The sequence below is a fragment of the Leucoraja erinacea genome, chromosome 2 (assembly GCF_028641065.1).
Source record: "Leucoraja erinacea ecotype New England chromosome 2, Leri_hhj_1, whole genome shotgun sequence".
NCBI classification, from domain to species: domain Eukaryota; kingdom Metazoa; phylum Chordata; class Chondrichthyes; order Rajiformes; family Rajidae; genus Leucoraja; species Leucoraja erinaceus.
In genome coordinates, this window is record NC_073378.1 from 20,824,339 (window position 1) to 20,851,457 (window position 27,119).

At 41.1% G+C, this 27,119-nt stretch overlaps 1 protein-coding gene across 13 annotated transcripts in view; it reads right to left on the reverse strand.

Moving 5' to 3' along the window:
- The window catches only part of mllt10 (MLLT10 histone lysine methyltransferase DOT1L cofactor), a 227,184-nt gene that overhangs the window by 14,614 nt on the left and 185,451 nt on the right, over positions 1-27,119 (reverse strand). For all 13 annotated transcript variants that reach the window (XM_055652561.1, XM_055652641.1, XM_055652615.1 and 10 more), the window contains 4 exons: positions 9,655-9,724; positions 5,748-5,902; positions 3,199-3,387; positions 3,001-3,089 (listed from right to left, as the gene is read on the reverse strand). In XM_055652561.1, coding sequence (XP_055508536.1) covers positions 3,001-3,089; positions 3,199-3,387; positions 5,748-5,902; positions 9,655-9,724 — 503 coding nt within the window. The remainder of the gene's footprint in view (positions 1-3,000; positions 3,090-3,198; positions 3,388-5,747; positions 5,903-9,654; positions 9,725-27,119) is intronic.

The window sequence follows — 27,119 nt, forward strand, 5'->3', positions numbered from 1 at the left end:
AATGGCAGAGGGGAAGAGAAAATGACCAGGGTGTGAGTGATCCTTGATTATGTTGACCATTTTCCCGAGGCAGAGTGACGTGTAGGTGGAATTAATGGGGAGTCGATCCAAGATTCCAGTTGCAGCATTTACAGGCCAAGGTTGCAGGCAGGGTCAAAAGTGGATCGAGAGGATTTGAGAAAGAAGCATTAAGAAGTAGGAGGCATTTTGTGCTATAACAACATCAAATCTTCTTTCAGGATATGTATTACTATATGTGGGGTGATTCATGAGTACAGGGTAAGCTTATTGAGAAGACTGAGATCACAGCTTTGAAATTAAAGAAACAATATTTGTGGGAACTATGTCAGTTTTATGGGTAAAACTAGACCAAGGGGGACCCATTGGATCCCGTCCCCTCAATGCACGGTTGCGGGGGGGGGGGGGGCCTGCGCGCGTCTCACTCACACACACTAACCACCCCCACACGCAGGGTGAGAGTGGAGGGGCTGGAGGGGGAGAGTGGGAGGAAGGGGGGGGGGGGGGAGAGGGGGGGGGTAGTAGGGGGGGAGAGGGGAGATGACGGTGGATGGGAGAGGGGGAGAGGAATGAGGTGGAGGGAGGGCTGAGGGGTGGGGGGGGAGGGGGGGAAGAAGGTAGAGGGGGGAGTGGGGGGGAGAGAGGGGGGGAGGGGGGATGGGGAGGTGGGCAGAGGGGGGGAGAGTAGGGGGAGGGAGATGGTGGAGGGGATGGTGGAGGGGAGGGGGGAGGGAGGGCAGAGGGGTGGAGGGGGAGAGGAGGGGGAGAGGAGGGAGAGGGAGGGAAGGGGTGGAGGGGGGTGGAGGGGGGGGGGAAGGGAGGGGGGGTAGTGGGGTAGTGGAGGGGGGTGGGCTGGAGGGGGAGAGGAGGGTGAGAGAGAGAGGGGGGGGGGGGGGGGAGGGGAAGGGAGGTGGAGGCGGAGGCGCTGCGGGCAGCTGCCGGCCGAGTGCGAGTATTGACACAATCAGGGACTGCCTATGTTGACAGTTTGCAGGCAGGCGATCATCGAGTTGATGTATCTCCAACTTTATCAATGGAGCGCTCAACCTCCTGCAGCGACCAGTGTTCACCGAGAGCCACATCGTTCCAGACACTGATCCAGGCTCTAAGTTTGTCTCCTTTATCTATGTCACTATCTATTAGAAACTTACAAAGTTCTTAAGGGGTTGGACAGGCTAGATGCAGGAAGATTATTCCCGATGTTGGGGAAGTCCAGAACAAGGGGTCACAGTTTAAGGATAAGGGGGAAGTCTATTAGGACCGAGATGAGAAAATAATTTTTTACACAGAGAGTGGTGAATCTGTGGAATTCTCTGCCACAGAAGGCAGTTGAGGCCAGTTCATTGGCTATATTTAAGAGGGTTAGATGTGGCCCTTGTAGCTAAAGGGATCAGGGGGTATGCAGAGAAGGCAGGTACAGGATACTGAGTTGGATGATCAGCCATGATCACATTGAATGGCGGTACAGGCTCAAAGGGCCGAATGGCCTACTCCTGCACCTATTTTCTATGTTTCTATGTCACTATTGAAAAAATATTGGTTTTGTTGCAGTTCAGGTGCAACCCATCCCTCTTGTCCGTTACCTCTGCCCCAGAATAGTTCCCAATAATCCAAAGATCTGAATTAATGTCTACTGCAACAACTCGCTAGTCACGCAGACATCCAACCCATCTTCCTAATCCTAACCTCCATGTGACACTGGGTGTAATCATGGTGTCTAGCTTTTTAACCTTTTGCCTAACTCCCTATATTCACTTTGCAGGTCTTCATCCCTTTTCCTAATGTCATTTGTGCAACGTGCATAAAGACTCCCAGCTGCTCCCCCTCCCCCTTGAGAATGTTCTGCAGCCACTGTGAGATGTCCTGGATCCTGGCACATCCGAGGCAACACACACCATTCTGGAGTCCCGCTTAGTGTCTCCTCGCTCTACCAACTAACGAATCTCCTATCATAGTCATTCTTCACCCTTCCCCACTGTGCTACAGAGCCAGGCCTGGTGCCACAAACATGACTGCTGCTGCTGCTCGACCCTGCACAGTGATCCCAACAGTATCCAAAAGGGTAGACTTGCTTTTAAGGGAAATGGCCACAGGGTTTTCCTGCGCTCTCTGCCTACTCCGTGTCCTGGTTACTCAACTACTTTCTACCTCCAACTTAGGTGTGACTACAAGTCCTGGTTATGAAGCTCTCATTCTCACGGATGCTCCCGAGGTCACCAACCACGGCTACAGTCTCTCACGTGGTCCTTCAGGAGTTGCTGCTTGATCCACTTTACACTGGTGTAGTTATTAGGGACATAGGAGGTCTTCTACACTTCTCGCATTCCCATTGATTTAGTATTTTCAGCGAAGATGTCTACAAGATCTTAGAACTTGGCAGTTTTACTTAGAATTAAGGTAACTGGGAGAGAAAACCAAGATTTGCAGCAACACAGGGATTGCTGACTGTCACGGATTCAGCAGGCAAAGTTTTGTCAAAGTTGGCTTTTGAAGGATAGAAGGATGGTTCTGGATTACTTGAAATACAACAGATTAGTCGGTTATTTTTAGCAGTAGAAATATTGAAATACCAGTGATATTGCCAGTGAAAGAAAAGCTGTATAGAGGGAGGTATGGTATTGTTGAAGCAATGGCTACATCATGTTTGCACTTAGTTTTCAAAATGACAGATATGAGGAACATAGTTATTGGGGACAAAATGTAAGTGGTTCAGAGGAAAAGGATTGGGCAACTGGAAACAAAGTGGGAATCAAGGTTGAGAAGAGGATTTACTTGGCACCCACTTGTAGTTTGAGAGACAGAGAAACAGAACTGGTGATACATAAGAGACAAGCAATCAAGGATTGCCTAGTCAAAGATTGTGACTTGAAGTAGAGGGTCTGCTCTTATGCTAGTCATAAATTCGTTATGAGAATGGCATAATCAATTAATTAATTAAACAATGAACTAATACTATGCAAAAATCATTATTAAAATATAAACCTGGTTTGACAATTGATGTGAGCTTTCGGGCAGAAAACTGTTGCTCAGATGGGGACCTTTACTGCTGTGCAAGGATGTTGTGTTGTGGACTACAAGAGAATAAACAAAGACATTTAGACATTACTAACAAAATAACCATATTCAAATTGATTTAGTTTGGTGTAATAAAAAAATCATGTAAAACAGAATATCACTAACCAGCTTGTACTGTGAATGGGTGGATTTGTGTTGTCAAACTGGTATTCGAACTCACAACTGGAAAAGGTACTGAGAGCTGAGCATTGAGAAGCTGGAGGCGTTCCTTCTTAGCTGTCAAACTCTTAATTTGATCCTCTAGCTGCCGATTTTCAACTTGAAGCTGGTGCAGAGATTTCAACATTCCCAAAACTATTTTAAATAAAAAATAATGAATTAATAATAAACATAATGAATAACGGAAATATATATAAAATTCCCATCTTGTTTGTTTGGATGTCTGTGTGAGTGAGATCCTGAAATTACGCCAAAACGCTACACGATAGCATTACAATTTTTCCACCAACTTACTCACAATTGTCCTGTGGTGCGCTTTCAACAAGTTTCGTTCCGATTTATGTTATGTTTTACAAGTTATTCACATTTTTAACATTACAAAATCCAGTATGAGAAACATTTATTCCATCTGCACACTGGCAGTTACAGCTATGACGTCACAATCGGATCCAAATCCTTGCTAGCCTTCCCCGCAAAAATGTTGCAATCACAGAACACTGAGTCCTGCCAGCAAGTTTTTAAAGTTTAAAAACAGGGAGGCTGAAGAGGATGGGGTGGGAGTGCTGGGGGAGGCAGGGGAAGTGCAATTGGATTATTTTTAGTCCTGGCATCAAGTGCAATTGGGAGGCTGGTGGGAGGGGGGGGGGGGGGGGGGGGGGGGGGGAGGGGAAATGAGCCGCCTCAGCGTAGTTGGGGGCTATGGGTGAATGGTGGAACATTGCGTTGGGGGAACGGGTTGCATTGGGGGACCAGGCCTCCCGTGTGACATGGACTCAATGGGTCTCACTTGGTCCAGTATAAAATAAAAATCAGTTCAATGCAGAGAAACAATGTAATTCAATGCAAAGAAACAAAGTTGCACATATCATGGAAATTAACTGAATGGGAAATAGAATCAGCTGATAAAGTTATTTAAAACACGGGAAAGAGGAGAAAGAAAATCATTGAAATATTAAAGGTGGGAGTGCAAGTTGAAAAGATACTTCCGATTATATATTACAAACTACTTATTTTAAAAGCAAAGAATTTACTCTAAATCTGTTCACTGGCGATTTGTATGGTTTATATGGCACTCATTAGAGGGAGTATATTAGAGTTAAAACAGGAAACAGCTTAACTACTGAGAACGAACCCCTGCAAAATTGAGCTGTTAACTGGAACTGGTAAGATTAGGGGACCCAATAAATAATTTAAATTTAAAGATTATAGAAAGTTTGGGGAGTGGCGGACGGAAAGATGAAAAAAATCATGCATTGTTTGTTGGTGATGTTACCAAAATAGTATGGTGTCACCAGTCACCAGTGTGGCAGGCCAGTAATTTTAAAATGTCAAGAGTCAGAAGGGTTTGCAACCCTTTCACTTTACAGAATTGTTAGAACATGAAATACTTAACAACATATCCATTAATGACTATCATATAACCATTAATTATTATCAATGACTATCATATATTTTAAAATGGAATTGCATATTTAATTGGAAACATGCAAAAGTAAAAAAAGTAAAAACCCATGATTGTACACCTTATTTTAGTAATTATGTAGTTATTTTACTAAATGTTTACTTCCAGTACAAAACTGTACTGATTGCATAATATTCAAATGAAATCATTGAAAGTTCACAAATAAATTACTCAAAATCATTAAATAAGGAGACAACCATTAACTTGCAGGTGAAACATTTGTCAACTCAGGAAGGATTTACAAGTAAAATTTGGTCAAATTAATGGGTCCAAGTGTGTGTTCATTGAAGAGATGATGTTTGCTGTTCACTTCTAAGAAAGCTGTCAACAATGATTTAGTGAGTTTCATGGCACTGATTTCCTTCATATAAATGCAACCTTCAAAGCAGTAACAAGAAATGGACAGGATGCACTTTGAAGTAACTTAACAATTTTTTAACACATGTCAGGGAGAACATCAAGTAGCTATGTTATGGAGACAATCTAAATGCTTTCCTCAGTCACATAAAATGCATGAACTTTACCAAATCAAAGCCCAAAACAAAAGCAAATAACTTGGTTTATAATATGGTAACCAGAAAAAAAACATGGAATAGCTGATCATTATGCTATTCATGTTCTATAAGATAATTTTAAATCACATATGGATTTAAATTATCTTGTAGGGTTGAATATTTTTTTCATGTGGAAAGCTCCACGTCAAGGCTGGCTTTGATCACAATCTGTGAAAACCGTTAATACCTTGCTGGTGAAGTCAGGTGTTGTGTCAAACCTGGCAAATAGCGGTAGAACTTAAAATAAAACTACCACATGAACAGTTAATAAGTGTGTTTGGTGAAGGACTTTCAAGAAATGTATCCACAACTGTGTGATTTATTCAGTTGTTTAAACATACACGTAGATCATCGACAGAATTATGAGAAGAGCAGCAATGCATGAATTATAAAAAGGGTCTCTTTAACAGACAGGAAATAACGTCTTTTGTATGTGTGAGAAACGTTACTTAGCGAAGAAAACATTTATGAATACATACCTTCAGCTGGACTGCCCTGTTCAAAAAGAAACTGCTGTCCTTCATTCCGCTGCCTTTCCATTAATTGTTCAATACTGGATGCAACTGGAGGCAGATTTTCTAAGACACTGTTACTTGTCTGATCATAACGAATTTGCAAGCCACTTACAGGAGATCTGTTTGAAAAGTTAAGATTTCCAGATTTTAAAAAAATCAGTAAAAAAAACTGGTCTGAATAACACTAGTAAATATACCATTAAAATAAAAAATGGAAGGTAAAATAAAAAATGTGTAGTGAGACAAAAGGGGACTCAGCACTGATTCTTACGGCATATCAATGGTCACAGGACTCAAATCTGCAAAAAAATCCTTTCACTTTCACCAAGCCAATTTTGTATCCAATTGGCTAGTTCATCTTGGATCCCATGTCACCTTACCTTCCAGTCCAAACCACTATGCAGGGGCTTGCTAAAGGCCTTCCTGAAATACATGTAGCCAATGTCTAGCATTTTGTCCATGGCAATCATTTTGGTTGCAGTGCCATCCATAATGTTTGGGACAAAGACCCATCATTTATTTGTTTGTCTCTGTACTCCACAATTTGAGATTTGTAATAGAAAAAAAAAATTACATGTGGTTAAAGTGCACATTGTCAGATTTTAATAAAGGCCGTTTTTACACATATTGGTTTCACCACGTAGATATTACAGCATTGTTTATACACAGTCCCCCCATTTCAGGGCACCATAATGTTTGGGACATAGCAATGTCATGTAAATGAAAGTAATCATGTTTAGTATTTTTTTGCATATCCTTTGGGGGCTGGTCCCCTTCAGTTTTCTCTTCAGCATATAAAAGGCATGCTCAATTGGGTTACAATCGCGTGATTGACTTGGCCACTCAAGAATTGACAATTTTTTAGCTTTGAAAAACTGCTTTGTTGCTTTACCAGTATGTTTGGGATCATTGGCTTGCTGCAGAATGAACTGCCGGCCAATGAGTTTTGAGGCATTTGTTTGAACTTGAGCAGATGGGATGTGTCAAAACACTTCAGAATTCATTATGCTATTATCAGCAGTTTGTATCATCAATGAAGATAAGTGCCCATACACACCCAGGCCATAACACCCCCACCACCGTGTTTCACAGATGAGGTGGTATACTTTGGATCTTGGGCAGTTCCTTCTTTCCTCCATATTTTGCTCTTGCCATCACTCTGATATGTTAATCTTCGTCTCATCTGTCCACAAGATCTTTTTCCAGAACTGTGGTTGTTCTTTTAAGTACTTCTTGTCAAATTGTAACCTGGCCATCCTATTTTTGCGGCTAAGCAGTGGTTTGCATCTTGCAGTGTAGCCTCTGTATTTCTGTTCAGGAAGTCTTCTGCGGACAGTGGTCATTGACAAATCCACACGTGATTCCTGAAGAGTGTCTCTGATCTGTCGGACAGGTGTTTGGGAATTTTTCTTTATTATAGAGAGAATTCTTCTGTCATCAGCTGTGGAGGTCTTCCTAGGCCTGCCAGTCCCTTTGCGATTAGTAAGCTCACCAGTCCTCTTTCTTCTTAATGATGTTCCAAACAGTTGATTTTGGTAAGCCTAAGGTTTGGCTGCTTTATTCTTGGTTCTCAGTCTCATAATGGCTTCTTTCACTTTCACTGGCACAACTTTGGTCCTCATATTGATAAACAGCAATAAAAGTTTCTAAAGGGCCTGTCCCATTAACATGCGACTCCATGCGGCAAGAGCGACCTAAGCGACTCCATGCGGCAAGCGCGACCTAACGGCCTCGCGGGGCCGGTCCCACTTCGATCGCCGGAGCCGTATGGAGTTGTGCGGAGCTGGTCCCGACATTGTGTGGGGCTCCGATAAACTGACCGTGTTTAAAAATTCCGCGCGGCAACGGCCTGCTGGCCCGCAGCCGCCTCGACACCGTACGTCACGCGCGAACTTCCTGCGGACTTCGCTCAAACTTCATTTCACTCACTCGACCTCCGCTTCTGGTTTGGTCGCGCTTGCCGCATGCAGGCGCATGCTGGTGGGACCGGCCCTTTAGGTCGCTCTTGTCGCATGCTCATGGGGCAGGCCCTTAAAGGTGAAGGAAAGACTGGAGGAAAGACTAGGTGCTGAGAGCTCTCCCATACCTGCATTAAGGAGTCAATTAAACACACCTGAGCAATTACAAGCACCTGTGAAGCCATGTGTCCCAAACATTATAGTGCCCTGAAATGGGGGGACTATGTATAAATATAGCTGTAATTTCTACATTGTGAAACCAAAATGTATAAAAAATACCCTTTAATAAAATCTGACAATGTGCACTTAACCACGTGTGATTTTTTTCTATTACAAATCTCAAATTGTGGAGATTTATCCTCCCCGTAGTTACTCTTTTGACCTAAATAAACCTAGAAAATCATTTAGGATTCTTCTTTACACTATCTGCAAAGGATATCTCATTCCCCATGTTGCCATCTTTATTTCCTTCTAAACTGAATATTATATCCCAATTTCTTTTTTCCTAATCAGAGACGTAATATCTTTCATCATCCAGGATTCCTTAATCCTGACAGTCTTGCCCTTCACTAAAAAAGAAACATGTTAGCCCTGAAATCTCCTAATATCACTTTTAAAAGCACCCACTTGTCAGCCACCTCTTTACAGCCAATAGCCTCTCCCAATCAACCTGTGTAAGTCCCTGTATAATGTCAATAAAATTAGTTTTGTTATGTTAGGACTTTAACTTCTGTACCCATCCTACCTTTTTCCACATCCTCTCATCTGCCTCATCCCTCCCTCCCTTCCACCCACCAGACTAGTTTAGACTGTTCCGAGTGTCTTCAACAAATTTTCCTGTCAAGATATTAATTTGGTTCAACCTATCTCTCCAGAAGGGTTCCCAATGATTCATTTGAGAAGAGCTATATTTAAGCAATTTTAAACAATCCTATGCAGATGTTGTGGTTGATGTATAGAAATGCTAGGTTAATATTTAGGGTATTTAGCTACTTAGCTTTACAGGTCTTTTGGATTTTGCATGTTGATCATTCCAGTAACGGGCACTAGGATGCTTTGAAAGATTGTCCCTTTTTCTCCTTACTACCATCTTAGTTATCCACCACATTTCACATTAAATTTTAAAAGACTAGAACTTCTTGACTTGATCCATTATTATTGGGAGATCGCTTTCTGTCCGACAACATTTAACTAATCATTAATTACCCATAGCATATTACCACTAATTCCACAAAATCTTACTTTCTTGTATATAATTCCCCCGAATAAAGTTTTGTGAATGTCCAAATAAATGATATTGGGCTATCCTTGTGGCAAATAATTGGATGTTATTACATTGATATGAATTGGTAAGGCATATTCGTTTTAAAGATGCAGCATGAAAACAATCACCCATACACTAGTTCTATCCCACATACCAGGAACAATTTACAGAAGCCAATTAACCTACAAACTGCATATCTTTGGAATGTGGGAGGAAACGGAATCCACAGAGATAGGTGTTCAGTTGAAAACAGGGTTCTCAAAGTAATCACATCATCTGGTTTAAAATGTAGCTGTACTACTTCTTCTATTGTTTTACTCTTCTAAGCATACCAACAGCAAACGATATTCTGAGACTACAGCATTCAAAGTAATACACCAAAATGCCAGTTTAGATTGCATATTCAGGTCCAGTGGGATTTAACTACAGAATGTGCAGCACTTTGTTTCCTAGTCTTCCCTTCGAATCTCCCTTCCAACACCCCTGTCACCCCAGAGTCAAATAGATTATCTCATATGTGTAGTAGGAATTGACAATGACATCTGGGTGAGAGCATGAAGGGAAATTAGCAATACGACCCATGCTATTTCCTTTATCACAGATAATAAGGAAATATTTAAAATATGTGCAATGAACTGGATGTACATACCGTGGTGAAAGACTTCCTTTTGGTGAATTGCTCCTCCCAGGAACACTGTGGCCATTCTCCAAATCTTGTTCTGAAAAGTAAATAAAGTTAGTCAACAAAATTGTTCAGGTAATTATCATGATAAAATTAGTTTAGTCGAGATTGTTTATATCGATTTGTTATACAACCTTTTGTCTTACTTCACATTTAAACCATTTGTAAAAATCAAAGGAAAAAGGGGAAAGCATATGAAGACAAAGGCCAAATCAGCAAACTTAATATCATAATTATATAACACTATTTTAAATATAGAAATACCTACAACTGACGGTATTAGAAGAGGCTGGGAACAAGAACTAGCTATAAACATTTCAAAAGAGTGCTGGGATAAACACTTACTATATGTGCATAAATGCTCGATTAACGTAAGATACACTCTAATTCAATTCAAAACATTACATAGACTATATTATTCAAAAATTTCACTATTTGAAATCTTTACAAAACTATTAAAAATAAAACTGATACCAAAAGCAGAATGGATTATCTTTGGAATAATGGAAGGTAGCCCTGAACTAAACGTGTTCCAAAAGAATTTATTTAATTGTGGGCTAATAACGTGAAAAAAGCTTATACTCAAATTCTGGAAAAACGCTCCTATACCAACAATAAAAATGTGGATTTCAAACATGTTCAAAACATTACACCTGGAAGATATGAGACTCCTCCTCGCAGGCAAAGCAGATCACTTCCAAAAGACGTGGTCTGCATATATGGACTTACTACAAGCATTAGGTGCAACAGTAATTTAAAAAATAAATGGTGCCAGGATCTGCTAACGGGGGATGAAAAATATGGTTGGTATATCCCTTTTTGCGTAGTTTTTTATAATAGTGCGATTGTTTCTTTTTTTCTTTATTTTCTAGGGTCTATTTCTTAACTTTCTTCTCTAACTCTCTCTCTAATGGGCTTTCTTTTCCCAACACTTTCTTGCACTATCACGACTCTTTCTCACTTTCCTTACTTCTTTTATTTCTATCTTTCACAGTTATTTACAGCTAAAAAACGGGCCGTTTTCGCGGTTTTTAACAGGTTTGAAAGTACGCGTTTTCAGCATCAATAACATGTACTGGAAGTAACGTTTGTACCCCAGTTGGATTTTGCGGTCACGTGGGTGAGGATCTATGATCCAGTGACCTTTCGTGAAATCACCCTATTCCCCAGAAACTGATCTGAAATCCAAGTCAGTGATAATACTAATGTGGAACAGAAAATAAACATTAAAAGCATGTGAAAAACAACAATCAACTGGCTACCTAGATTAGTTTTTATCCCCCCCCCATACTGTAATGTATGTTGGTAGGTGCAATCAAAATAAAGATCTTTTTATCATTGTTGTGTTATGAATACCACAGAAAATATTATGTACTCTCAAATTCACATTTAATAGAATAAAGATTGCTTAAATATATAGTTATTAGACTGCATTTCGGAAAAGTCCCAGCTGAGAGGAAGACAGCAAAATACTGAAAATATTGGGGGTGAAAATGACTTCAGGACAGTTTGTTATGAAATGAAAGAAATGGTAACAGAATACTTACACAGCTGAGTGAGTATAATTTTATGGATGAGAAATTGTGTTCAGCCAATTGATGACTTATTTGACAAAGTAACTAGCATGTTAGATAACAAGGAAGCCAATTAATGTAGCAACATTTGTTATCCATAATTTGGTCTGTGAAGTGCCCCATAAAGGATTACTGCATTAGATAAGCACCTGTGGACTTGAGCGTAATAGGTTAAGTCCAGGGCTTCAGATATGGAGCTTTATGTGTGGGTCAGATATATTGTCAGTGCAAAGGGGCTAGGAGCCAGGCCAAGTGTGCATCCAGAGTCAAGGTCTGGAATAGTACAAGGTGTGCAGTCAAAGCTGGGACCAGGGGAGTGTTCAGCACTGGGAACCTAAGCAGGTAAGCAGCTATGATCAGGGTTGAATAGGGGGGGGGGGCAGATGTAAGGCTGGACGCAGAGACAGGAATGAGAGAATGTATGCAACTGGAGTCAGGGCCAGGAGTAGTACCAGGTATGCAGTGAGACCCAGGTTGGTCAACATGGGCCAAGTGTTCGATTATAACCTGATTTCCATTCATGAATACACCAAGATCATTCATGTACTTCACGTGTTGATCAGAGCCTGGGCTCTACTGTGGAATGTAATTAGGAATGTAATTTAGTCTAACCTTATTCATAGTTAATCCAATTTAAAGCATATATATTGCATTCAAGTGTAAGTTAAAAGACTTGCTACAGTATGCACCATACTGCACAATTTCAAGCTGAAAAATGCAAAAGTTCTGTACCAATGGGAGGGGGGGATACTCTCCTCCCACACTATTCCTGCCCCCCCACCCCACCGCCCTCACTGATCGGTACGCTCTCTCGGGCTTTGTCTCTCGCAATTTCTCACTCCCAACTCACACCCAATGTTGGCAGCCCTGGTTTTTTATATAATAGAGCTATACAGCATGGAAACAGGTCCTTCAGCCCACTTTGTGCATGCCGATCAAGTTGGTATTCTGGGCTAGTCCTTTTGCCCACATATGGCCCTTACCCCTTGTATGTCTTCTTTTACATAAAGCTCTTCTCCTGACTCTTTAATACCATTATGCTGCTGCTTGATCAACCAGGCCTCATAGCACAATTGTTGTCCAGCCACAGCTGGCTTATATATTGTTGCTATCCTTCCTCATTAGAAACAACAGAGTGCTACTAAAATTTTCTTTCAGCACGGATATATCTGTGCTAGTGATTAGTGCTGTGGTGCATGCTACTCTTCAAATTCAGCAGGGTGATTTGATTCTTCCTTAGTCTGCGTATAGAGTATATAATAAATTAAAAATAAATAACACAATCAGATATTAGACTTTTGGTTTGACCTCAATGTATGGATATGTTACATATCATGCACATCACTGAATATAATCCAAATGACATGACACATATCATATGTCCAGTGCTGTTCACCAAGCAACCCCACATGTTTCAAGCTCTCCCTGCCAAAGAGCTTCATCATATGGACTCGCAACTTATGGTCTTGTAGTGTACTGTCTCTTCTACCCTGAGCCCTCCAATTATATGATATTTTTTCCTGCAAACATAAGAGTAGTGGGGATCACGATACCCCAAATTCGCCATGAGGTATTTCCTGCGATACATTTCCTTCATGGCATGCACAACTATATGGACATCTTACTTCAAAAATATTTGAATAAATGTCACAGACTTTTTTTCCCCTTCGTCACAAAGCATAGAAACTTGCTCTTTGGCTATGGTTTCCACCCTCAGTTCTACTAATCCCATTCTTATTCTGCAAATATTCCCATTAACCTCCTCCCAGCTTCTCCCACTCGCCCACACGCAAGGGGCATCATATAATGGACAAATAACTTGCCAATCTGCAGATTTTGGGGATGAGAGAGGAAACCAGAACACCTTGAGCAGGGCTTGAAATTAACGGTGGCAACTTACAGTCCCGCCGGGCAACCTAAAAGCCATGCCATTTTGCCCGGCTTGGCCAGCAACCGGGACACCCGTCCACCATCCATGTCCGGGTCTTGGCGCTAGCTCTCGGCTCAGCGCTCGGCTCCCCACTAGCTCTCGGGTCTCCGCTTGGCTCTAGCTCTCGGGTCTCAGCTAGGAGCTTGCTCTTGGCTCGGATCGCGGGTCTCCGCTCGGCCGAGCACATCATCGCCCGTGGTTGTGCGCATGTGCAGCCCTGCACATGTGCACTGCCACGGCAACTGGTCGGCGTCGGCCACTTTCTCCCTCCCTTTGTATTGTGGGAGTTCTGGCCACCATTGCTGTCCAGTCGCTGCCTCATCGCGACCGCTGGAAAACAACGCAGAATCACTCCCTGGAGCTGCAGTAACTCCTTGGAGTAACTCTTGCTTCTTGGTTTCCTGATCCTCCAAAAATATTCGAAATGGAATTTAAATTGGTGGACCCACCACCACCAAACTCCAAACTCTGAAAAATAACAGCCTATTGCATTTTATCTGTTTATTTATTGTGTATATATATGGTTTATAGTTTATAGACACACTGAACCTTTATCTCCTGTTCTGTCTTATGTTTACATATTCTGTTGTGCTGCAGCAAGCAAGAATTTCATTGCCCTCTGGGACACATGACAATAAAACTCTCTTGACTCTTGACTTGGACTTAAGTAAAAAAGGATTCTCGGGGAAAAAAAAAGCTACCTTAAATTTAGTTGCGTCTGGTTGGTACCTATGGTAGGGTGAAGACTATTCCATGCTTTAATTGTGCGGGGGAACTCCATGGAGCAGCCAGCATCTCTGGATAGAAAAAATTGGGTGACGTTTCGGATAGAAACCCTTCTTTACATTTCCTCTGGTTTTAGTGTTTTTAGTTTAATTTAAAGATACAGCGTGGAAACAGGCCCTTCGGCCCACCGAGTCCTCGCCGACCATTGATCACCCGTATTCTAGTTCTATCCCACACATCAGCAACGTAAGTCAAGAGTGTTTTATTCTCTCACGTCCCAGTTAGAACAATGAAATCCTTACTTGCAGCAGCACAACAGAATATGTAAACATAGTACTCTGGAAACAATTTTATAAACGAGAAAACAAAACTCCATACAGACAGCACCCATATTCAGGATCAATCCCAGGTTTCTGGTAATTTTACGCAGCAAATTTATGGCCAATGTACTGCCCCATAGTCTTGAACTGAATTAAAACATACAGTAGCTGTAAAGGGGGACATAGCGTCACTTAGAGATTTAAGACTGAAAATGGATAGTTTCTTTTTTTTTAGTAACCAAAGTTATCACCGTATAATTTTTTGTGTGTTTTTAAAATAAAATATAGTGGCACAGCTGGTGGACTTGCTGCCTCACACGCCAGAGATCTGTGTTCGATCCTGTTCTCGGGCACTGTCTGTGTTGAATTTGCACATTCTCCCTGCAAGCGTGTGGGTTTCCTCCCACATCCCAAAGACGCATTGGCTTTGTAGGTTAACTTGTCTCTGTAAAATTGCCCCTAATGTGTAGGCAGCGGGTGAAGAAAGTTGGATAACAGAACTTGTGTAAATGGGTAGACGAAAATGTTGGAGAAACCCAGCAGGTGAGGCAGCATCTAGGGGGGGAAGGAAATGGGCGATGTTTTGGGTCGAGACCCTTCTTCAGACTGATGTCGGGGGGGGGGGGGGGCGGGAAAAAGAAAGGAAGAGGCGGAGACAGTAGGCTGTGGGAGAGCTGGCAATGGGAGGGGAAGGAGGGAGAAAGCAAGGACTACCTGAAATTGGAGAAGCCAATGTTCATGCCGCTGGGGTGTAAACTACCCAAGCAAAATATGAGGTGCTGTTCCTCCAATTGGCGGTGGGGCTCACTCTGGCCATGGAGGAGGCCCAGGACAGAAAGGTCGGATTCGGAATGGGAGGGGGAGTTGAAGTGCTGAGCCACCGGGAGATCAGGTTGGTTATTGCGAACTGAGTGGAGGTGTTGTGCGAAGCGATCGCCAAGCCTGTGCTTGGTCTCACCGAGGTTGATCATACGCTGAATAATCCAACCATATTTTTGTTTGGAAGTGGAAAGAGATAATAGAAATTGCATTCATTGCAACATGTAAAAAGAGATGAGATACTGTATTGTAATTTTGCTGCATGTCATTGTGGTATATATCATGTCTTGATTGGTGAATATGTTTAGTTCGTGACTTTATTTGAAGCAGAAATAATATGTGAATGCTTCATTGACCATAATTCCGACTGGTAACTACGCACTTCGTCCGAGCACATTATCGCACACGTCATGCAAGCCGTCTTAAATGACCGCTTAATCTGTCATTTGGCAACCTAAAAAACTGCCAAGGTTGCTCGGCTGGCAACACAGAAAAAAATTTAAGTGAGAGCCCTGTTGAGTCACCCCCATGTGGTCACAAAGAGAATGGGCAAACTCCACAAAAACAGCACTGGAAATCGGGATTAAACTTGGGTCACTGGAGCTCCGAGTTAGCAGCTCTACTAGGTGTGGCACAGAGCAAAGTAATATAAACAGTCATGTTACATTGAAATCCCATTTTAGAGATATTGGTAGAAGCATAAATACTGCCAAATATGCCAAAGAGAATTTATTTGTCGTCTTCAAACAATGATGAGAAATCATTTACATCCACTCAAGAGGGCCTACATTTAAAGCTCTATTAAATGACAACAGCTTTTAACCATACTGCTAGCCCCAAGATGTAAAAACAGAAAATTCTGAGCAAGTCAGACCACCTCTCTAAAGAGAGAAATAGCTTAAGGCTTATGATCAAAGATTTTTTATCAATTGTTTAGGAAGGGACTGCAGATGCTGATTTAAACCGAAGATAGACACAAGTAGCATCTCTGGAGGGAAGGAATGGTTGACGTTTCGGGTTGAGACCCTTCTTCAGACTGGTTAGGGATTAGGGAAACAAGAGATATAGACGATGATGTAGAGAGATAAAGGACAATGAATGAAAGATATACAAAAAAGTAATGATGATAAAGGAAACAAGCCATTGATTGCTGTTTGTTGGGTGAAAACGAGAAGCTAGTTCAACTTAGGTGGGGGAGGGATAGAGAGAGAGTGAATGCCGGGGCTACCTAACGTAGACTGGGCGATCGTTTCATTGAACACCTTCGCTCAGTCCACCTGAACCAGCCTGATCTCCCGGTTGCTAAACACTTTAATTCTCATTCCCATTCCTACACAGACATTTTTGTCCTTGGTCTCCTCCATTGTCAGAGTGAGGCTAAACGCAAATTGGAGGAACAGCTTCCCATATTTTGCTTGGGTAGCTTACAGCCCAGTGGTATGAATATTGGTTTCTCTAACTTCAGGTAGTCCTGCCTGTAGTAGTCATTTAGCTTAACTGAGTATGTTATAACTGTAAATTTTATCTGCCTGTAATTATGTGGGTGGGATTTAGGCGTATTTGCGGCTGGGATTCTAGCGCAGACGCCCTAGTAGTTTTAGTTTAGTTTGAAGAAGCATGAGGCAGTTGTCACAGCTTTCGACCATGCACGAGTTTGACCACAAGTAAGATCAAAATGTACTTAAACAAGAAGAAGTTTGGATGAATATCTTACTGTTTTTACTATTACAATAAAGAAACTGTTAATTAAGAGTGTGTTTGGAAGATTTATTTGGACGGCAATGAATGTCTCGTGGAGAGCTCGTGAATGTGTTTCGATTCTCCCCTGAACCCCTGCCTTCAATCATAGTGACTGAAGGAGGAATCCTTGAAACAATATGACAATCTGTCACTACATCTAGAGTCGAAAGCTACCTTATAGCCAGGAGGTAGAAGATTGGTCCCATAGAAGAGGGAGTCTTTTAAAGTGAAATTACAAGCTCTGATAAAGAGTCTAGAGAAGTATTAGAAGCAAGTTCTGTTAAGTTTCGGAAGGGAGCCAAGAAGTGAGTACAACTGGAATCCAGGTACTCGTCCTTGGTATGTTTTGAAGTTGAGATAAGATCCTTTCTGAACTGGTCACTTTTATACTTCGAAAATAATTGGATGTTTTCTGAAAGTCCAGTTTTGTTTTGGTTTATTATCGGGTGTTTATGGAACATGGCCCAGAATGTTTATCAATAATGACAGAAGCAAACTGAAGTTAGAGAAATCAATATTCATACCACTACCACTAAGCTACCCAAGCAAAATATGGGATGCTGTTTGTCCAATCAGCAGATTTGGCAGTCTGCCAAGACCTGTTTAATTCATGGAGCAAGAAGAAGCAGGTAAGCTGGGCGAAGGAGCGCCACCAGAGGGAGCCGTGGAATCTTCAACAAGTAAGCCAGGTGAAGAAGAGACGGAACAGAGACAATCTAGCCAACGAACAAAGAAGCCCACCGAAAAGGCCCGAGTTGCATTTCTGGAGAAATGCCAGACGGATAGAGACAAGTTATGGAAGCAGATGATCAAGAAAATTGAAATCCAGAAGAAACTAATGGAATCAAAAGAAAATGCGAAGATAGTGCAATCTAATCTGGAGCAATTATTCAGCCTTGGTCACGATGTTGGAGAAAAGCAAAGCTCATTGCTGAGTTTACAATTGCATGAGGAAGAACTCAGCCACACCCAGTGGTTCCAAGAAAGATTGGAATTTTTCGATGAGTTTGTAGATTGTGTGCAGAAGTGGTTACTTGAAATCGAACAACTTACAGTTGAAAGTGCGATGCAACAAGGTGCTGAAATGGAAGAGGAGATTACACCACATGAAAGTATCTCAAATGTATCTACACAAAGATCAAGACATAAATCTGGTTCTGTAGCCAGTTGAGCGTCGCCTCTGCTCGAATGGAAGTCGAAGCTGATTTAGTCGCTCTCTCACCACACGAGGAGGCCTTGGAGAAGAAACATGAGATTGAGCGACAAGAAGAACAGCTGAGAAGACAAATAGAACAGCTCGAACTAGCCACAAAGTTAGCGGTTGCCAAATTGAAGAAGGAGATAATGGAAAGTCAGGGTTCAAGATGCGGTTCTAAAGTATCTGATGTGATGAGCTCTTACTTGAGAAAAATAACTGCGCAAAGGGAAACAGCAGCTGAATTAAATCTACAGCCACCAGAGGAAGACTGGTCTTGCCATTCAAGTCTAGCACTGAGTAAGTGGATGGTCGTTAAAGCTCTATCTCAACCACAGGTAGTTAAACCAAAGCAAATAACCTTTGGACCATCTGTTAAGGCTCGGGAAAAAACGTATCCAGACCAGCACTCTTTTCAGAGGCCTAACACACAGGCCAAGATTAGCCGATGCCTGTTTATGATACGAAGAGTCAAGTACAAACAACTAGTCATAGGACTCGTGACAAAACTTACTCAGACCAGTATTCTTTTCAGAGGCCTGTTTATCGTCCGTCTGCTCCAAGCCAAGGATCTCAAGGTGAATTCTATGAAATTGGTGAGGAATCAGTTTGAAATCAGCAAGCCCATAGCTCAACAAAATCTCTCTTCCACCCAACCACCAATAGAAATTCCTAGATATGATGGTGATCCTTTGCGGTATGAAGCTTTCATAATGGCTTTTCACGAAGGAGTAGAAATTAAAACTACTGATGAAAAAGAGCGCTTATGATTTCTGGCGTATTGCACAAGCGGACATGTAAAGGTGCTGGTAGAAAGTTATCTAAATAGGCCTGGAGGCCAAGGCTATCGAGAGGCAAAAAGGTTGCTTAAAGAACGTTATGGTAACAAACCGAGGATTGCTAACGCATACATGAAGAAGGCCTATGCTTGGAAAGATATCGTCAGAGGATGTGGAGGCATTGAGTGAGTTTGCGATATTACTTAGAGGTTGTTGTAGCTCGATGAGAAATCTCGACCACATGGAGGAAATTTATGTTGTTAGTAATACTAGAGCCATCATTCTAAAACTGCTCTATAGGCTTAGAGATTAGTTGGAAGATAGGACAGGCCGGATAATGGAAATGGAAAATCAAGAAACCATGTTGCTTGACCTGGTGGCTTTCTTAGAAAGGGAAGTATAGTTTATGTTAAATCCACGCCATGGGAGTATTCAAGATCCTAAAGTAATTGCAACTGTCAAAGATTCTACCTTTACTAAAACAAAAGGGAGGCAGTTTTGCTACCGCTATAATACGTGTGGAAATGACAGGATGAATGAAAGGAGATGTACCTACTATCAAGCAAAAAGGATTTTGTTTGTTAGGTGATGAGGTTGGCCACACCATAAGGTAGAGTCGAAGATTCAAGAAGAAGGAATATAAAGAAAAGATGGATTTCTTAAAGGAGAAGTGAATCTGTTTTGGATGTGTGAAAAAAGGACACATGGTTAAAGACTGTGAGAGTCCTATAACGTGTGATAAGTGCAAGCAAGATCATCCTGAAGCACTTCACACTGAGCAGAAGAAGCTGGAGCAAATAGAACAGGAGGAGAAGCCAGCTCCTAGTGATGCTGTCACCTCACCTCAGATAAACCTGTATCTTCTCTATCTTACCAGTTCAGGTAAGGAATAGCATGGGGAATACAGTGTTGCAAACATATGCATTTTTGGATCATGGACAATTTTATACCAATATCTGAGGTGTTTACACATGAGACCATGCCTGTTTGTCATCAAAATATATCCAGACATGAGGACTTGAAACAATGGCCTTACTTGAACGATGTTAAGATACATTAAAAAATTCTGGTATTGACCTACTTATCGGAACAAATGCTTTCAAGGCATTGGAACCTATACAGACTGTGAAGAGCCAAGGGGATGGAAGGACATTCTTGCCTAAAGGGAGTACAGAGAAGGTTCACCAGACTGATTCCTGGGATGTCAGGACTTTCATATGAAGGCAAACATGCCATTTCAACTTCGATATCACCCAAACCACTTCTGCTGCCATTTCAGAGAGCCCAGAAGCTCTCTGTGTATCAATACCTAATCCTGTATAATTTAGTCACAATTTATCATGTGCTTTTTGGTCACTGAAGCCAGCTTTATTCAAATAAAAAATCTCAGTGATGAAACAAATTAGTCACTATTAGCTACACGTTCACACAACATTGGACTGCAAACTAAGTTTAACATTTAATGTTCTGCACTTACACTCACATATTGAAGAATACACGGCCACACTCCTAAACCACTTTCCTTCTGTTTAAATGTTTTAATCTAACATTCCTCTGCTCGTTTTATTATGTTATCTTTTTGACTTTTTCCTTTACCTGCCATGCCTGGAGCACACTGTGGATCAACTCCCTTTCCTTTCTTTTGTGGTAGTTTTTATTTATATAAATGACCCGTGTGCTTTGGCTATTGAGGGTATAAACATAGACATAGACATCGAAAATAGGTGCAGGAGTAGGCCATTCGGCCCTTCGATATGATCATGGCTGATCACCCAACTCAGTATCCCGTACCTGCCTTCTCTCCATACCCCCTGATCCCCTTAGCCGCAAGGACCACATCTAACTCCCTCTTAAATATAGCCAATGAACTGGCCTCAACTACCTTCTGTGGCAGATAATTCCAGAGATTCACCACTCTCCGTTTTTCTCATCTTGGTCCTAAAAGACTTCCCCCTTATCCTTAAACTGTGACCCCTTGTTCTGGACTTCCCCAACATCGGGAACAATCTTCTTGCATCTAGCCTGTCCAACCCCTTAAGAATTTTATAAGTTTTTATAAGATCCCCCCTCAATCTTCTAAATTCTAGCGAGTACATGCCAAATCTATCCAGTCTTTCTTCATATGAAAGTCCTGACATCCCAGGAATCAGTCTGGTGAACCTTCTCTTTACTCCCTCTATGGCAAGAATGTCTTTCCTCAGATTAGGAGACCAAAACTGTACGCAATACTTCAGGTGTGGTCTCACCAAGACCCTACAACTGCAGTAGAACCTCCCTGCTCCTACACTCAAATCCTTTTGCTATGAATGCTAACATACCATTCGCCTTCTTCACTGCCTGCTGCACCTGCATGCCTACTTTCAATGACTGGTGTACCATGACACCCAGGTCTTGTTGCATCTCCCCTTTTCCTAACCGGCCACCATTCAGATAATAGTCTACTTTCCTGTTTTTGCCACCAAAGTGGATAACCTCACATTTATCCACATTATACTGCATCTGCCATGCATTTGCCCACTCACCCAACCTATCCAAGTCACCTTGCAGCCTCCTAGCATCCTCCTCACAGCTAACACATATATAGAAATGCATCCTTATGGAATTCACAAATCACTGTCCTAAAAATTATTACAGAATAAAACTCACTGTCAGGGAATTTGAGTGAAATAAAAGCATATAAAGTAACAATTTTTTTTTCAACTCACATTTCTTGAACATTACAAACATCAACTACACTACGATCTGTTTTAGTTGCATAGGGGGTTTAATTTTGCACTAATACTGTTTTGATTTGAACATATTCAACTTTCTTTTGTTTATTGTGTTATCTACGAGTACCGTGTTTAAAAACCTGTTATGCTTCTGCAAGAAAGAAATTCACTGTTCCATTTTCGGTACTTCTAACAATAAAACAGGCTCGCCTCTTGACTCTCTTGATTGACTCCATTTTTTATCAGGGCTCCTTGATACCATACTTGATCATGTGTTACCATGCTGTCAAAGACAACCACTCTCACCTTAGCTTTGGAATTCAGCTCTTGGTTCCATATTTGGACCAAGATTGTAAGGAAGACAGTGCCAAAACTCAGATAGCGCATCAGTAAGGTTGTCAACTGGGAGTAAGTGCCATCGAATAACACTTACATAATTATGTCATTTTGCTGATGAGAATAATTTATATGGCGATAATTAGTCAACTAGATTTGTTCTGCATTTTGTATTCAGGACACATGCAGTTGACTTTTTACTTTGTCAAAAAATACTAATGTTTTCACCATACTGGAGCAGGTGGGCTAGAGATGCAAAAAGTTCTGGATGCAAGTCTTCAGATATACTGCTTGGATTTTCTCACCTGTATTTTTCACCACTATTCACAACTAGATCTGGCAGGACTGCAGAGCTATGATCAAAGCTATTGGCAGTGGAACCTCCTAGCTCTTCATTGCATGTTAATTTTGCAATCAAGTGCACATGCAATCTTGAGTTGCAGCAGCATTTTACACGTATCAGGAGCTGCTCTTGGCTTGTCTTTTATACCCCTTTTTGAATCTTATGGCATTTGATAAAGTCCCTCTTGGTAGGCTGATCCAGATTAGGATGTATGGGATCCACAGGTCATTTCAATCCAGGACTGGCTAACTCATAGAAGAGAGGGTTCTGGTGGAAGGGTGATATTCTGGTTGGAGATAGGAGTCCAGTGCAGTCCCACAGGGATGTGTGCTGGGACCTATGGTGTTTGTGATATATATGTAAACAACTTGCGTGGAATATAGATGGATTGGTTAGTGAGCATGCATACAACATCAAAAATTGGTGAGGTCGTCAAAGTATGCAGCGGGATATAGATCAGTTCCAAAAATGGGCGGAGAATGCAGATAGTTTAATCTGAGCAAATTTGAGGTGTTGCACTATCAAGGTCAAATGTAAGAGAAAACAATAAAGTTAATGGCAAGACCCTTAACAGCATTGAAGTACAGAAGGATCTTGGGGTCCAAGTCTATAGCTTCCTGAAAATGGTAACACAAGTAGATAGGTTACTACAGAAGTCATGTATGCTTGCTCTCATAAGTTGGGGCAGTGAGTATAAAAGTCAGGAAGTCATGTTGCAATTTAATAGGACTTTGGTTAGGCTGCATTTGCAGTATTGTGTGCAGATAATAGGCGGAAACAAGGGAGGAGGAAGATGATGGACAAATGGAGACATGATGGGGAGGGGGAAAGGAATATTTGTGAGACAGTAGCTGATGGTGCTTGTTTCCCTGGTGTGAGGATGGGATTTGGTTTCCACTAAAACGATGCAAGATATTCCGAACATTGTTGCTACTGAAAACACAGTGAGGGCAAGATCAAGTTGATTTATCGTTCTTATTAGTTTGCTCACTACCTGCCACAGATCCGATCTCGCAGATTTGTCCTTTAAATATGTTCATACCGTGGCTTTTTGAGAAGGCTAGTGACTCTGTCCCAAGACTTGATATAACTCTCTGGACGTTCTTGCAGTATGCAGGTCTCTGCTGCAGTACAAATAAGTTACTCTTCAAGACAGCTTTAAATATTCCTGCTACTAAAATTAATGTAGAATGACGAGGAATTGAATACAGAAAATGTTGAAAATGCATCCTTGAGCAAACTTTGACTGTTACAGCCATATATTTATAGTTTTTTTCAATATTGATTCAACAGTGTCTCAAAGCTTGGTACAAAACAGATGTCAGTTACAAACAATTACGCAAAATGGGAGAGGGAGCTTAGAAGCAAAATCATTTAATACGACCGTCATGCCAACAAACAACTTCCCACAGAAGCACACATACAAGATAAATGATAAAACCCTCAAGAACAAACAGCATTCTAATTTGCTGTTGTTTTTCACAATTCTTTATCTTGCTGTGGAGTAAACTTATATTTTAAGTTTCATCTATTGAAGCCATTGAAGCTGTATGTTGGCCAGCCAATTTGAGTCTTGTAAAGGAACAACTCTGGCCTCTCCAGGAATTTCCCTTATACAATTGAGTCACGTGACCTTCTGACCTCCCTTCAAGCCAAAAGCGTGACTGATTCATTCTTGTAAATTGCCTAACCCTTTCCCAGGAGGTTGATGGTAGGAAGAGAGAAAAAGGAAGTATGGCTTCCTTCAGATGTCACTAATTCTACGGGAAAAATGATGCAATCACTACACCAGCTCTACAGGAGTTAAAAGTTAGGGAACAAATGATTATAAACAGAGATTCTGGCAAACGGCAGCATGTTAATACTGTATATGGTGGAGAGGAGAGGGGGAGGGGGGGGGGAAGGAATAAAAGGGACACATTTTCGACATTTAAAGCAACAAGTTATCTCTAACAGGTTAAGGTCTTTGACACAAAGTAATCTAATATAGTTGCTTGAACAATAAAAAAGGAGGCGCAGCCCATTCATGACGAAACATAGTGCTGTGTTCTTATTCACTGCACAAAACTAAGAGAATTGCACACATCAATCACACAGCCACAGGAGACACCGCAGCGTTTAGTCAAACATTTACACTTAAGGCACTGAAAAATAAACTATAACATTCAATAACAACAACATTAACATTTTTTTCTTCAGACATTTAAAGTATTTTATCTAAATCAGTACCATGAAGACAAACTGAGAGATGCCACCGAGAAAATTGTAAAGCAGTGGACATCTTTCTTTTAGAATTGGAAACTAAGTCCAGAATGATTCTAAAACTTTGATCAGTAAATGGTCAAAAGCAGGAATGAGAATATCTGCATAATCACAATGAAAAGGAAATCACTTCCCAATCACCCATTTTACTTTTACCTCCACTGTAAGAAAATTTGTCCTATTCTTGAATATTTAAGTGACTGCTACCGCAGCCCTCGGGGGTAGAGATTCTAGATGTCCACACCCTCTGAGGAAAATAAAACATGATTTTTATCTTAATCTTCAATGGTCTCGGTATTCGCCCCTCAAGCCAGTTTTGCTCCAGCTAGCCAATGAGTCTACATAAATAAAATCGAAATTATATTGCTTTAAATTCTGAAAATGTATTCTTGATTCCAGAATTTGTGGCAATTTTAAATAGAATGCATTAGTTATTATCCTAATTATTTTGACTATCTCGCAAGCTTTAAATACTCCAGCAATCAGGTGGGAATTGTGGAAATTGGCATCTCGGTTTGAAGAAACACATAGATTTCAAACGTTTTACAAGCTGCTGACCTGTTGAGCATTTCCAGTATTTTTTGTTTATGCTTCTGATTTGCAGCATCTGCATTTTTTTTTATCACCACAATAATAGTTGAAGAGAAACAAATATTGAAAATAAAATTTGAAAGCAAAAAAAATAGATGTTTTCATTTTCTTATGCTTTTAAGTTATGCTATTTGACTGCTTATGTTTTTATGTTATGTTATTTGACTTACTACACTGGGGCAAATATATATTACATCTCTCTCTAAAATAGCTTTTGGGTTCATTCCACAGCCCCAATTGTCTTTAACCTTAAGCGCTAGTTTGTTGACACAACCTTATTTCAACTTTGGACCCGTGTGTAACATGAATGCCTGTGTGTAGACCAAATTGTTTCTTCTGCTCTTTTCGGGCCCTTCTTTCCCATTGCTTTCATTTCCTGTCACCCCACCAGGTCACTTTTCATTTAATTGCTATTCGGCACATATCCTAAACTATCATTCCGAAGAGTCCATGAGAGGAATCATCTTTCCCACTAGCAGAAACCCAAATTCTCCCATCCTTTACACTTGCTGAATTCTGAACCCAGCTAGCCTGCTGGGGCAAACCTCATCAATCCTCTTACCCCTATGATCATTTCCCTTTAGCCTATCTTTTTCTTTTAATCCCAAAGCAACCTTGCATTACATTTAACATCAAGCTATGCAGTTACAATTACGTATGGTTAAACAGTGAACAGAAGAAGGCAGCGGCTCTGTGAATACCGCCATCATCAATAAAGGTTGAGGTCAGCACATGCAAGACAATGGTAAAATATTTGCAACCATCTTCAGACACAAACATTGAGTGAATGATCGATTTTGGATTGCTACCAAGGTTCCCAGCAAAAATGTAAGGTTGTCTTCAACCATTTCAATTCAATCCATGTAAAATCAAGACCATTAGGTTCAAGTTACACGAGTTATAATGTTGAATTTATTACAAAATACTAGAAAGGAAAGGATTTGCAGCATTATTGGGAGATGATGTGTGGGGCAGGAAGCCATATGGAACAACTGAACTGCAATTCAAATTCTAAAAATAGAAACAATGGCATATACCTGCCAAAACACAAAAAAAGCCCAGATATATTACATGCACAATAAATTGGACTAATGAAATTTGAAAAAAAGTGTTGGGCAAACTTAGCGGATCAGTCTAAGAAAAGGAAGGAAATACCGTCTGATCCACTGAGTCGAATTTGATTGGAACTTTTTGAATAAGTAACGAAGAAGGTTGGTGAAAACAGGGCCATAGACGTAGTCTCTATGGGCGTAAATGCAGCCTTTGACAAGGTACTGCATCGTAAGTTTCTCTGGCAGGTTAGATCACAAACGATCCAGGGGGTGCTTCTTAACTGGATGCAGAGTTGGTTTCATGGTAGCAAGCAGGTGGAGGTTTTGTTTTCAGACTGAAGATCTGTGAGTACTGTGCCTTATGAATTGGTGCTGGGTCCATCACTGTTTGCCAATATATAAACAATTCGGATCACAATGTGTAAGATTAATATAATGCAGCAAACAGGACTATTTTAGATGGGGCATCTTGGTAGGCATGGTCAAAATGGGCCAAAGGGCCCGTTTCCATGCTGCAAAGTGCTATGACATTATGACTCTATACCCCATCTGCTATTCACTGCAGGTGCATCTTGAAGTAGTCCCCTGATCCAACCATCTTCTTCGGATTATCAATTATTTTATATCTAGGTAAGAAGGAGGATGTTAGCTGGTGACTGCAGATTTCAACAGTGAAGAGGACGCATCAAGACAGCAAGTTTTATTGCTTGGGCACTAAATATGTGATTCTACTTAAACACATCTTGCTTCAGGTTGGCATGTCGTCAATGTCAAGGGTTGCAAAATATTCTGGACAGGGAGAATGAAGTGATCGAGACTGCAAAGCACAGTGGTATTAATAACATGGAAAAAGAGTTATTGCACCCAGTCCAATTTTAAAGAGCTGGGAAAGAGATCATAAAGCAGTACTGCAAAAAGGCAGTAATCTCATGATTACTCCCAATGCTTTGTCCATTCATGGGAAGACAGTGCTGATAAATGCAAAGTAGAAGAGGTAGTGTGAGACAGAGGGCTTAAAATTCCTGGGATATTGGGACTGATTCTACAGAAAATA